Genomic DNA, 13050 nt, shown 5'->3' with positions numbered 1-13050 from the left:
ACATAAACATTTGTCACTTTACTGTTTGACCCCCCCCCCCCCCAACACCAACCAATCTATAGCACGGACCTTCATAGTTGACCTGTCCGTCTCCATCGACATCTGCTTCTCGTATCATCTCGTCCACCTCCTCGTCTGTTAGCTTTTCGCCCAGATTGGTCATCACGTGACGAAGCTCAGCCGAGCTGATATAACCATTGCCATCCTGTTAGGAGGAGGGGGGGGGGGGAAGGAAGCATGATTATGGATCCCAGCCAAACTGCTTCACATTAATTCAACCTCTTGACATCTTGTACAAGAAAAACTTGGTATTGAACCTTGGTTCTGGGCTATCCCTAATGATGGGTGCAAGCAAAGGTAAAATAATCTAGAGACCACTAGCTGAAACATGAACATTGAGCCTGTGCCATCTTTCTGGGAACATTTCCCTAGCATAAGGTGCTGCCTGATATGCATGTATCTACTTCAGGCTGATAATACATTTTTTACATGGCGCTTTAAACTAAAGCTCTTTAGATAGGTCATTTAGATACATTATTATTATATTGGAAGATTAAATGAAAGGTAGGCTTTATTTAGCACAAAAAAGCTCAATTTACAAGGGCATGGGCAAGAAATATAGGCTTTAGCAAATGTTTGTGCTTAGGGTCCGATGCAGGCTCCCATTCCGCAATCAATGCCATTTAGTGGTTCCAGGAAACATTACACTAGAGAATCAGCCTAATGTCTGCCTTGTGTAGTGGGGGCCAAGAAGGGAGGTTACTAAAAACCATGCAATTGAATATCATGCAATGTAACATTTCTGCTTTCTAAACTAAATCACAACAAAGACAATAGTAAAGGGAGATAGTTACTGTAGATTTCTTTGAATACGAATACCATTTCACCTAATGAGATGTGTCAGTATTTACTTCACCGAAAATGGTAGGGGAAATGGTATATGTGTAATGCATAATAGGTGGGGTTGTGGAGTAAGGGTATAAAAAGGTTGGGTAAAGAGGGGCGGGTCTCCCCACGCATAAACATTTTTTAAAAAGTAGAAAAATTAAATTTCTTTTTTAACATCAGAAACTTTATATTTTAACTACTGATCTATACCAAGGGTTCGGTGTACTAAAAAAAATATATATACTAAAGAGTTTCATTTGGATTAAACCAGAACATAAAAGAAATGTTCCATCTCTTGCCGTTCCTCCACCCCTCAAAGAAACACTAGGCAATTAAATCCAAACTGAAGTGGGTAATTTAGTACAGCTATATGTAGATTGATACAGCATACTTTGAAGATATTCCATCGCTGTAATAATCACCCATTAATGTCACAAACCCAAAATGTACAAAAAAAAAAAATAACACCCCCGTTCCAGTACAAAAATAAAAAGAAAGTTAAGAAGCCACAACTCTTTATATCCTTCATCAGTTCTGACCATATACTGGCTTAATCCCCCAGTACTTCGTGTAATGAAACCCAGCCCAAGTGGGACCCTGCGAAATGGCCGAGGGGGGTTAAATGTAAAATCGGGCATAGTTGTGGTAAGGTGAACAGGGAGGTTCATGATAGAACACTTTGTGCTTAATTGCTACTTTGACAATTTTTACAAAATTCAGTCATCGTGAATTCATTGTTCCAATAGTGAAGGGTGTTGACCCCCTCATCGTTTTCTCTTGTAACGTTTCTTGAAGCCTTGCTGTAGACTGTTGATCAGGTTGTTCTCTTTTGCGTCCCTTATCTTAGGTGCTTGCTTTGCCTTCCAGGTCAAGGCTCTGTAAAATTGTTGCTATGGCCAGAGGCATGTTCTCACCACAGATCCTCCACCAAGTCCTTTCCTCCAGTATGCATGTCTCTTGCCAGTGATGTTTCAGGTAGGCAATTCTCGATTCAGCCGTTCCCGGGCATGACACCAAGAGGAAACAATACAACACCTCCTAGTTATCTTTACAGTAACGGCACAAGTTTCTGGTGGATTGCCCTCCGATGGCCAGGCTCTCGTTATCCTGGCCCTCTTGCTTTGAGAAATATTGTACGCAGTGATAGGTATGGAAACTTCAGATATTTCAGTACCTCATCTACGCTTTGGGTGGTCATGGGCAGATGTGCAGTCAGTTTATATTTGTTTGATGCGTCTGAGTCAATCCAATCCCAGTTTTTTAGTTTGATTTTCACTTTGTCTTGGATGCGGTCTATTTCCTCTTGTGAACTTCTGATGGTTGAGAGTAGGTCCAAGTTTTTATTGGACCAAGCTGTCAGCATCCGTTTTTCCCCACCCACCATTTGGTTGTGGATGATTGCGAAGATTTTCGGGCGTGGGTTTCCCCGAATTCTGCTGAAAAATAGCAAGCAGTTTCTGTCCACTGCTGCTTTCAGCGAAAACAGGCAGAGTTCTCTTCTAATTAAGGCCACCAGGGTGGTAGTTTTAAAACCTTACGCCAGAATAGGCCCTTGAGTTTACTCCAGGTCTTAACTGGGATTTGTGGCATCGCTTCAGCGCCATAAGTGATAGTTGGTATAAACTTTACTTTATAAAAATGGATCACCGGCAGTAGGGAGAATTTGCCAAATTCTCTATCGAGGATCATCGCTTGCGTTGCTAGTGTGATGGTCCTAGCATAGAGTGACTCATGCATTGTCGTTTCAACTCTACTTCTGTTGATTTTAATAGCCAGGTAACTGAAGTTTGTTACTACTTCCAGTTTGAGAGTGTAGATGCCAATGTAGATGTTCCGCCTTTTTAGATGACTGCTCTATGATCATGACTTTAGTTTTGTTTGTGTTTATTTCCAAGTCTTTTTTTGTGTGTATAGCAGGAGGCTATTTAGCTGGCGCTGTAGACCAATTGCTGTCTGATCCAGGAGAATGTTTGATACGGATCCGCGCAGTCAGTCTCTTGTCCAGAAGTAGTGAACCAAATAGCTTGCCTATTACTTCAAGCAAAGCTATTGGGTGATAGTTTTTGGGCTCACTTTTGGGACCCTTCTTAAAGATTGGAACGATGTTTTCTGTTTTCCAAGATTCTGGTTTATTTTTCTTGGCTGAGCTTCTGCTGATCTCCGAGATAAAGACCGCCCATTTATCCGGGTCAGATTTTAATTGGATGTTTGTGATCCCGTCTGGGCCTGGAGCTCTCGAGTTAAGGTTTTTTTTTTAAAAAAGAAATTCAGGATCTAGGCTTTATCGTGATCGATGTCCCATTCAGATTCACTGAGATTTTCTTCAAGACTTGCCCCGGTTGTCACGCGCTAGAATAGCTCTCTGAAAGGATTTAACCAAGCTTGTTCACTGACAGTTCTGTATGATGTCCATGGTGGATGTTGCCTCTGACTAGGGTCTAGAAATCTTAAGGTTGTCTGTTATATACAGCACAAAGCACGAGTGTTCTACGGAACATCACAAGCCAGGATTTATAGGCATTTGTTTTTATTGCCAGGGTGTTTTTTTTGTGTTGACGGGCTGGTTTTAGTGCACCTGTTTGCTCGCCTCATGATAGCTCGTTTTTCGTTAGTTCCAGGTTGTAAGTATGCAGATGGTGCTTCGATGTTTCACTCTTTTGAGTCCTTTGCTGTGCAAACAGGTTAAGGAGTGGGCGATAATCCAGATCTGGCATGTTCAAGTCCCCCTCCAGTTGCACATGCCAGCACTTATATTCCTTTGTGATGAGGCGAATGGCTTCCTTCGTCAACTTTAATCGTGTGCCCCGAGGACCAGTTTCTACTGTGGTCTTCATTGTTTGAAGGTTGGCTTTTGTTGCCGGCCATGAGGCTACTAAAATGTGATCACTGTCGTTTTGACCACTTCAAATGAGTCAATCGCATATAGATCTTTGGAAGCATAGATATGATCTATGGTGCTCTTTTTGCCTTCCCTTTCCCAAGTCGGCACGTTTCTCTCGATTTGATGCAAATGATCTAGATCTCGAGATTCCACGAGGTCAGACCAGGCAGTGCCCCTCTTGAATGAGTATGCCTTATGTTGGTTTCTGGTGGTGGTTGGTATTCTTTGCAGCTGTGTCATGTCCAGTCCCATGTCGGGACAGCTTGTGTTTTAAGTCCCTGCATACTATTGTATGGTTTACAACGTATGATGCGATAGCTTCTGTCATAATTGAATCCACAGTAGTCAGGAAAGTTTTTGTCGATTGAGCTGTGGGGTTCCAGTAAATATTCATTAATAGTTGAAGTTCAGCTTCTTCCGTCGTCGTTCTGGGGTTAATGTGGTCCCAAACAAGAACAGCTTGAATGAAAGTGGAAGAGACCAAACTTCGTTCTATGCTTAGTGGCCCTCCTGAATGGGCCGCTATTAAGAGGCCAGATGCTGGTTAAGCTCGTATCCATCTAGGCTTGGTAGTGTTAACCAGGTTTCTTCTAGGCATAGTAGATTGCAGGAGCTGAAGCTGGTGTCTCCTATCGTAGTTAGGTGGCTCTGGCCTCTGGTGTTCCATGACCCTATAGTTAATTTTTGCACTGGGTAGTTTCCTGGGCTTACCACTATAGTGTGGTGATTAAGGTTGTTAGCCGATTGCTATTTGCGAGAGTAATGTGACAGGGCCGCTGTGATTCATGCCCATCTTTTGAGTTCTTGGTCTACTGCACTTTGCGTTTATATTTGATGATTGGACTTCTCTGAAGTCCCCCTTTTTCTTAGGATGTTACTATTGCTCCCTTCAGTTTTCAGTTGCAGTCTCTATCCTCTTCCAAGGAGTCGGCCTCAGGAGTAGTCCGGTTTCATGGCTCAGTTTTTCTTCATTGGTTCATGTTCTTGTCTAATTCTTGGACCGCTCTGCTGATTTCTTCCAGAGTTGCTATATCAGTGAGGGAGGGGTTGACTGTACCATAAAGCATGGTGCCTGTGTGAGCGAGGTGGAGACTGACTTGCTTCTTTGGTTTAGATGTGGACTATGATGGGTCGAGGATCAAACTTTCTCCTCTTTTTCCCGGATTTGGTGCTCAAGTCCTCTCATCAGCGGTTGTTTCCCCTAGGTCGTAACCCATCCTGTGTAGTTTCCCAGCGATGTGGAGCAGTGTTTTTTTATCGTAAGGGAGGTTATGTAGATGAAGATGCTGTCTGTGCGTCCTTTGAACAAATTATGGTTTTTATGTCTTCACTGCAAATTGAATCATCGCTCAGGATATGGGTGAACAGACCCATTGTGGTTCTTCTGTTTAAGATGACTCACCTTTGTCTAATATTCTTTCCAGCTTTAGAGCCTGTGTTGAGCGTCATGTGTGAACAAAGCCGATGCTTGTGTGGTCTGGTGTTGATTTTGAGGCGTACAAGGTATGCTTTATCAAACTTTGAGAATGTTGTCCTTTGTTTATAGCAATTGTCTGAATGACCTTTTCTTTCAGGCGTTGAGGGTTTTTGATCTGTGTCTATTTCTTTAAGATGTAAGTTTAGTGTCTTTATAGGTTGTTTCCCTTAGGGGTAGTACCCCTCGTTTATTTCGATTCTCATGGCAATGGCCACACTCGTCTACTAGATGTCTCCGCTTCCTCTGAGTTTTGAACGATTGGTGAAGCCTTTTCAATGGCAACTGGTACTTTCCTTGAATCTGCTGGTGATTTAGTGTCACGTCTGCAAAGGATAGTTTTTTTTCTCCTCGGTCCACCGGGGCCACTAATTCCAACTCTGAATTTTCGATGGAATATTCGCTGATGTTCAAGAGGTCAATTGTGTTGTCTTGCGACTCTTCCTGTATCATTGCCAGTTTGGCATTCATGTCTGACTGAGAACTACAAGCAGTCTACACAATCCCGCATCGACTTTCCTTTTGTCAAATGTTGATGTCAGTTTTTTTGGGTTTCCAACCGTCTATGGTTTATTGTTCTTCTCCGTTCGGTGGTTGGATTGTGTTTACTTCGCTTTCTTGGGCACTGGTGGGCATATAACGTTATTTTTATCCTGCAGATAATTTGAGTGTGCTGTTTTGTTAGCTTTTGAGTGAGTGAGAACGTTTTGGCTAACTTGTTGGTCGATATCGTTGGTTTGGTGATGTTCCCAACGGCTGGTTGCCCTCCATCGTTCTTTGTCTATCTGCTTTAGAGGTGGGTCTTTCCTTGATCTCTTGTGGTGGTGACCTAGGCAGATCTTTCGCCCATGGCTTTGTAGCTGTTGAGGTGTTTGGTCTCCTTGGAAGATACATCTTTTGCTCGTTTCTGATTTTCTGTGGTTGAGTTCCTATGGTTGTGGATCTCTCTTTAAACTGAAATACGGTACTTTGGAGGTGAGCCTGGTAGAGTGCCAGGACCCTGGATGTCAAGTGTCATTGTGCCTTGGTCTCTTGTGTTGGCCTTCAAGGCTTTTGCAGCCAAGATGTAGCCTTCTAGGTGCATCAATTTGGTATTCATGAGCGCCGTAATTGATGTATGGTCCTTGAGGGTCTCGTTCAGAGACTCAAAGTGTCCCGAAGCGGGCCAGGGCGATCGGGACCGCTGACATTATTGCAAAGATGTCCAGTTTTTTTGTTTGGGGAGTTTTTTTTCTATCATCTGCGAAGTGACGCTTTTTGATTTTCTCTTTGATGAAGTTGGTGAAAGAGGAGTTTGAGAGGCATTTGCAGTCAGTCCCTCACCAGTTTATATCAAGTTTGGTTTTAATTGGGATTTTGGCTCCGTCGAGTTTGTAAATGTGATAACTTGGTTATTTGGTTTGTTGGTTGAGAACCTTTGAATGAGGTGGACTGTGGCAGCCCCGTGTTCTCCGATGCAGTAGCAGTTCCCAGTAGGAACTTGTTTGAACTACGGGCATCTGGAGTCTTGTGTGGGCCATAGTGCTATCTCACTGGAGTCCAGGTGTGACCGTGACTAGTCCGCCGCTTTTGAATGTCATGGTGGAGCTATCCGAGTCTAGGTTCTAGCCCTTCCAAAATGTTGGCGTCTGACAATTTGCATGGTTGTGAAGACGAGATTTTTCCCAGTTTGTTGAAGAATTTCCCCAATAGGGTTATTGTCATGATACTTTGAAGAAGTTACTTTCCTGCATTGACTGGGTTCATCTGTTTTCGATAGTGTAGTGTGAGCTGTTGGCACTGACTTTTCGCTCGTTTTGCCTTTTCTGAAGTGATTCCACGTTTTTTTTTTAATCTCCATTGTTGCAGTGTTAATGTCATCAGGTCATGAAGTGGGGAGGTTGTCATTTTTTGTCTAGGAGGGCCCTTTGTGTGGCCTGGTTTGTCAAAATCAAGATGATTGAGTGGTTCACCTCTTGTCTCCCCTGATGTTCTCTTAACACGTTTGTCTCATACAAATCCGTCTCATATGCACCGCCCTCAATTGGGTTAATTGTGTATTTGCGATTTGAGTCGTTCAAATCAAGCTGTGGGCTAGGCAGATCTTCCGTGGCTGCGACTGGGTGGATTTCACTTAGAATGTTCAACTGCTGAGTTGTTGTAAGCTTCAATTGAATGTTTCCGGTGATATAATTCCCCAGCAGTATGGAGGTTTGTGGTTTGCTCGCTACTTCATTGGTTTTGTTGTTATCCTCAGTGTTTAGTAGCGGGCTGAGCTTTGAAGTCGATGACGCTTTCCCACCTCCTTCAGGAGGCTCCCAAACTGATACATTGCTAGTTGGTCAGTCTTCATGGGTCCACTGCTGCGAGCTCAGCATGTTTGCTGTGTTCGAACCGCTCACAATAACTCTCCCCTCTGCCCCCACCCCATGCACGCACACACGCACTCAGCCATCTGTGGCACTGGTTCCAGCAAGGTGTGTGACGGCTGTAGCGTGTGTCTCTCCCGCACATGCAGCAGGACCGAAGAAGTGCGAGGCAGGGAGGCGGCCCGTACCGGTGAGTGGCTTGTGCGGCGACCGCAGCGGGGGAATGGGAGGGTAGTGCTTGGGTTCAGGGAGCTTTCTCTTACTTTTCGGAGCTTGATCGAGTGACTAAGTACTCCTCGATCTGATTTGCCATGTAGATTGATCGTGGCAGGGCTCTGTGGGCAGCTTTGTTTAATTGTGGTCCTGGCGATCTTCCCCTATGTAGCGGCCGCTCGAGGTATTTTCCCTCTTCAGCCACTGCAGCCATCACAGCCAGACTGCACTTCTGCAGCAGCTCTGGGGCAGGTTTTGAAAAGGTCAGCCTTTCCAAGAATGAAAGACAGTGCAGAAAGACTGATCAGCAACAGGAACGTACAGTCTAAGCTGCCAGACTGCACCTCTGCAACTAATATGCAGACACAATGAACAGTTGAATTAAGAAACAAGTTACTTGCCTGTAACTTTTTCTCCAGCATGGGTCTGGCATGGATTCACATGCTCATGAATATTCCTCGTCAGGCTGGGAATTCTCGGTAAAGAAAAATCTGTTTGTTTCATTTCTGAACTGTCTTTCTCCTAAAAACCAATCACTGATCTCTGGGTCATACTGCCCCCAGTCAATGACTGCCCTCTACCCAAGCCCCTACTCTGGCAGCCATCTTCAGACTTGGTAGCACGTAAAGTGGCAGTAGGACCAAGAGAAGAGGCGCAAAGGGGTAGGCGGGAGGGTTCGCATGTGAATTCATGTCAGACCCATGCTGGAGAACAACAGTACAGGGAAGTAACTTGTTCCTTCTACAGCATGGGGTCTGGCATGGATTCACATGCTCATGAATAAAGAATACATAGTAGTACACACATGCACAACCACGGGAGGTAGCAAAGGCTCAACATAAGCATCTCTTACCTCCTCACCAGGCTCACCTTCACGCGAACAGGTTGCACAGCACTGCTCGACTGGCTCTGGACTCTTCCATGGAATCCCCGTCGACACAGTAGAATATCTTGAAGGTGTGAGTCGCCCTCCACGTAGCGGCCCTGCAGATATCCAGCAGGGGTACACCAGACAGGGATGCCATAGTTGGTGATCGACGGCCAGGCAACGGTTGGTTTGCCAACCGTTGACAATGTGTGATGCAGCCGAGAGCCACTTGGAAATGGAAGCCTTGGAGTGGGCCTTCCCATGGTTCACAGGGCCAAAGTTCACCAAAAGTTGTGACGTCTTCTGGAAACTCTTCGTGCTCTAGCCACATCTAGCTAGTGCAAAGTCCTCTCAGCCGGCGATGAAGGCATCGGGAAGAATACAGGCAACACCAAGGGCTCGTTTAGATGAAAGTCCAACGACACCTTGGGCCCTCGTCTCGTGTAATGTCAAGTAAGGTGGTTTACATGAAGGCCTGGATCTCTCCCACTCGGCGTGTGGAGGTGATGGCCACAAGAAAAGCCATTTTCCACAACAAAAACTTCAGTGGCGCCAAATTCATACGCTCGAACGCAGGACCCATGAGCCTAGTCAGCACCACATTGAGTTCCCACGGCAGGGATAGAGCCTTCAGCGGCGGGAATGAACTGAACAGTCCTTTGACAAACTCCTTAACCAGATGGTGTGACCATAGCGACGACCGCCCCAGAGATCTGGGGGAGCGGAAGATAGCCGCCAGATGGACCTTGAGGCATGGGCCAGTCCAGCCTTGGCCAACGACAGCAAATACTGCAGAGCTGTGACTCAAGAGGATCGATCTGTGCACAGCACAAAACAGCAAACCTCTTCCATGTAGGTCCATAGCATTTAAGAGTAGACTATGCTCTGGCCTTGGCAAGCACTTCCTTGCAGTCCGCTGGGAGACCGTAGCCCCCGAATTCTAACACTGCAGGAGCCAGGCCTGCAGGTTCAGCGATCCTGGATTGTGGTGCAGAATTGCGCCTCCTTCCCTGGTGAGAAGATCTGCTACCACTGGAAGCTTGACTGGAGGGGCCGCTGACATGTTGAGAAGGTCCGGGTACCATATCTGTCTCGGCCACACCGGTGCAACGAGAATCACCCTGCACCAGGACTGTCCCAAGTTGATTCGCTAGTCGAAGAAGCAACAGCAATGTAGGGAACGCATACAGAAACAGGCCGTCCGAGGGGAATGAGAATGCATCCCCCATGCTAACCAGCTGGCGAACCTCTGGCACTTCATCCCAGTGCCACAGGTCCAGCACTTCCTTGGAGCGCCAGTGAACTGGTGCCCCCTTGCGTGCGGATGTAAAACATGGTGGTGGTATTGTCCGTGAAGACCCGCACCACCTTGCCCTTGAGGGACAGAAGGAATACTTGAGGGCCCAAAACACTGCCCACAGTTCCAACACTATGTGCAGCGTCTTCTCCTCCGGTAGCCACAGGCCTATTGCGTGAATACTTCCGGTGTGAGCTCCCCATCCTTCCAGGGAGGCATTGGTTGTAACCATCTCCTGGTGAGGTGGGGTCTGGAAATCCGCACCAGATGTGCGCAAACTCCCCACCACTGTATCACTCAACGGAAACTCTTGTCGATTGTGATCTTGTCCTCGAAGCTTCCGACACTTAAACAAGCGTCAAGGAACTCCTGCAGTGGACGTATCTGCAGCCTGCACAGCTGAATGGTATATACCCATGACGACATCATGCCGGGCAGAGACTTTATGGACCTCACCCATGCGATCTCCAAGGCCAACAGTCGCTGTACTTTGCCTAAAATGGCCACTATCCTCTCCTCTGACGGAGACCTTGAACTGCAAGGGAAGGGCCTTGAATTGGTAGTGCTTCCCTTGCAGTGTCCTTTGTGAATGGGGAAGTATGCATCCTCGAAGTCAGACGACAGCAAGTCCCCCCCTCTTCCAGCTGTCCGAGCACGTGCTGAAGTGTAACCACCCGGAGTTTTTGGGACTGGATGCATTTGTTCAGTCGACGAAGGTCTAGAATGGGCCTCTAGCCCCCGGTCTCCTTTCAGACGTGAAATGGAGTACACTCTAGAGCCCTGGAGGACGAGCTCTATCGTGCCTTTCCTTAGCATGGCCCGCACCTCCAGCAACAGCTGAGGGATGTGTTTTTCCTGCCGGGCTAACAGTGGTATTCGGGGACACTTCTGTTCAAATTCCAGGGTGTGTCCGTGTGCGTCCAGCACCAAACGGTCGGTGGAGATGGACTTCCACATGCTGACGAAGTTCGCCAGCCGGCCTCCCACTGGGGTGGACGGGTGGGGGCCCGACTCCACGGCCGGTTCAATCCTGCTTGGATGTCAACGGGCTGCCTTGGGGACCCTGGCGACGACGGATGTCGTCCTCCGAAGGTCTTGGAGCGGCCCCTGTTGGTCTTCTGGGCCGAAGAGCGGGAGGGTTGGCGGTAAGAGGAACCCCCGCAGAACCCCTTGGAGGATCCTTGGGACTTGTTGCCCGACGTCCGAAAGGTCAGCTTCCATTACTGAAGAGTGCCCAAAGCATGCGCCGTCTCTGTCCGTCTTTATGGCTCGGAGAGACTCATCCACAGCCATCACAAATAAATTGTCCTCGAAGAGCATGTCCAGCACCTTCGACTGAACGTCTTGCTGAAAGTTGGTGGCCTTGAGCCAGACACGACGAAGGCAAACGCTGTTGCCCATCTGGCGCAACCCCACGTTGGCGATGTCCGTGGCCACTGTGATGGCCACTCTAACACCACCTCGCCTTCCGGCAGAATCTCCAACGCTTCCGACCTCTAGCCGTCGGGAAGGAAGTCCAGGATGGGAGCAATCTTGAACCACAACTCCCGGTCGTAATGAGTCGCGAGGGCGGCCTCGATGGTAGTCGCTGCCGAATAGATGACCTGTCGTCCCATGGTATCTAACTTCTTGCCCTCGCTGTTCGGTGGGGTGGCAGCCGCTGAGGCAGAACCACTAGAGCATCTCTTCCTGGCCTCTGCAGACACCACAGAATCCAGGGAAGGCTGGGCCTGTAAGCACTTGGAGTCTGGCACCCTGTACTTTTTGAGGTGACCCCTCTTTGCAGGAGTTGTGGAATGGTTCTTCATGAGCACCAAACCCTCATCCCAAACGTCATCCAGGAGATGGACAGAGAGAATGGTCTCCGGAGCGAGTTGAAAAAGTTCTGATGCTTTGGAGATAGAGTGAAACAAGCCAATCTCGTCCAGCTGTGAAGATCTGGGCAGCAGTGGCAGGAGCTCCCCTAAACAACTGCCATCCATGCCCCTTGTGTCCGGATCAGTCTCATCCCTCGGGCGGAGAAGGGAGGCAGGGGTTTCGATGGGGACGAAGGGCGGCGAGGAGGTGGAGGGTGCAACCTCTTGTTCTTGGCCGGGGGTTCTCACCCATGGGAGTGTTGGCTGTCGCTGGCGCCGCGGGCGCTGACGCAATAGGCATCCTAGTCTGGCTCTCCGATACCAGCATATGCAGTAGCAAAAGGAAGTCCACCGAGTTCTCTAGTAGGTACCCGAGGTGGGGGTGGCAGTTGAGGTGCAGGCGGAATAAGTCGCTGGAGCACCAGCTGGGAGCCCAAACCCAGGCCATCTTCGCCTTGCTTCTCTTCGACTGTGTCCGCACCATCTTCGCCTTAGTTGACACGCTTGTAGTAGGGCATGCTTCCATAATTTCTCTCCTCCTGGGTGGCTTGCAGACGGTGAGCTCCTCCTCGGAGAGAGATCTGTACACTGGACCGGCCACCGCAAGTTCTCGGGGAGATGACAGCCATCTTCTCCGGGGTCTTCTCTATGGGCCGGAAGGCAGCCTCTCTCCTGTGAGGAGAGACACCCTGGCCTTCGGGTTAGCGTCCTGCGGAGCCTCTCGGCAGCCTTCACCAGAGAGGCTGCCACCCCCTCGATGGAAAAATGGGCCTTTGGTGGGTGCACCTGGGCCTTCATGGTCAGGGCCGGAGCCTTGTCCTGCCTAGCCTTCTCCTTAGGGAGAAGGTCCGAGCCCAGATTCCCCCTTGGACTTCTCCGGTAGGATGGACTTGGGCCTCCACATGGGTTTGCCCGGATGGTTGGACTTCCTCTTCGCCAAAGATCCTGAGCGTTGACTGGTGACGGAGGCTGGAGACATCGAACGCGACCTGGCTGCCGAGGAGCCCGTCGCAAAGGTGCTCCCGGTGGCAGTGGACTTGCAGTGTTTAGTCTTCTGTTAGACCCCCGTGGGAGGGCCGCCTTCAAAGGACCAAGAAGCCCAAAAGACATTCCGCAAGCCGCAGCTGGAGCAAATCCTGAACAGGGGAGTTAAATCCTTTTCCTCCAACATGGTCCATGCAGCGTAGGCCTGAGAATCTTCTAGAAGCCTCCACAAAGAAACTCA

General features: G+C 48.3%; 1 protein-coding gene across 1 annotated transcript in view; it reads right to left on the bottom strand.

The window, feature by feature from the left end:
- Nucleotides 1-13050, bottom strand: part of LOC138567191 (calmodulin-1-like) — a 91078-nt gene that overhangs the window by 36724 nt on the left and 41304 nt on the right. Inside the window, exon 5 of the mRNA XM_069645166.1 lies at nucleotides 70-205. Within this exon, the coding sequence (XP_069501267.1) occupies nucleotides 70-205 (136 nt within the window). The remainder of the gene's footprint in view (nucleotides 1-69; nucleotides 206-13050) is intronic.

This window comes from Ambystoma mexicanum, chromosome 2p, assembly GCF_040938575.1.
Source record: "Ambystoma mexicanum isolate Mex_15411 chromosome 2p, UKY_AmexF1_1, whole genome shotgun sequence".
Classification (NCBI taxonomy): domain Eukaryota; kingdom Metazoa; phylum Chordata; class Amphibia; order Caudata; family Ambystomatidae; genus Ambystoma; species Ambystoma mexicanum.
Note: the sequence above shows the minus strand (reverse complement) of the source record. Positions and strands in the feature narration are given on the sequence as shown.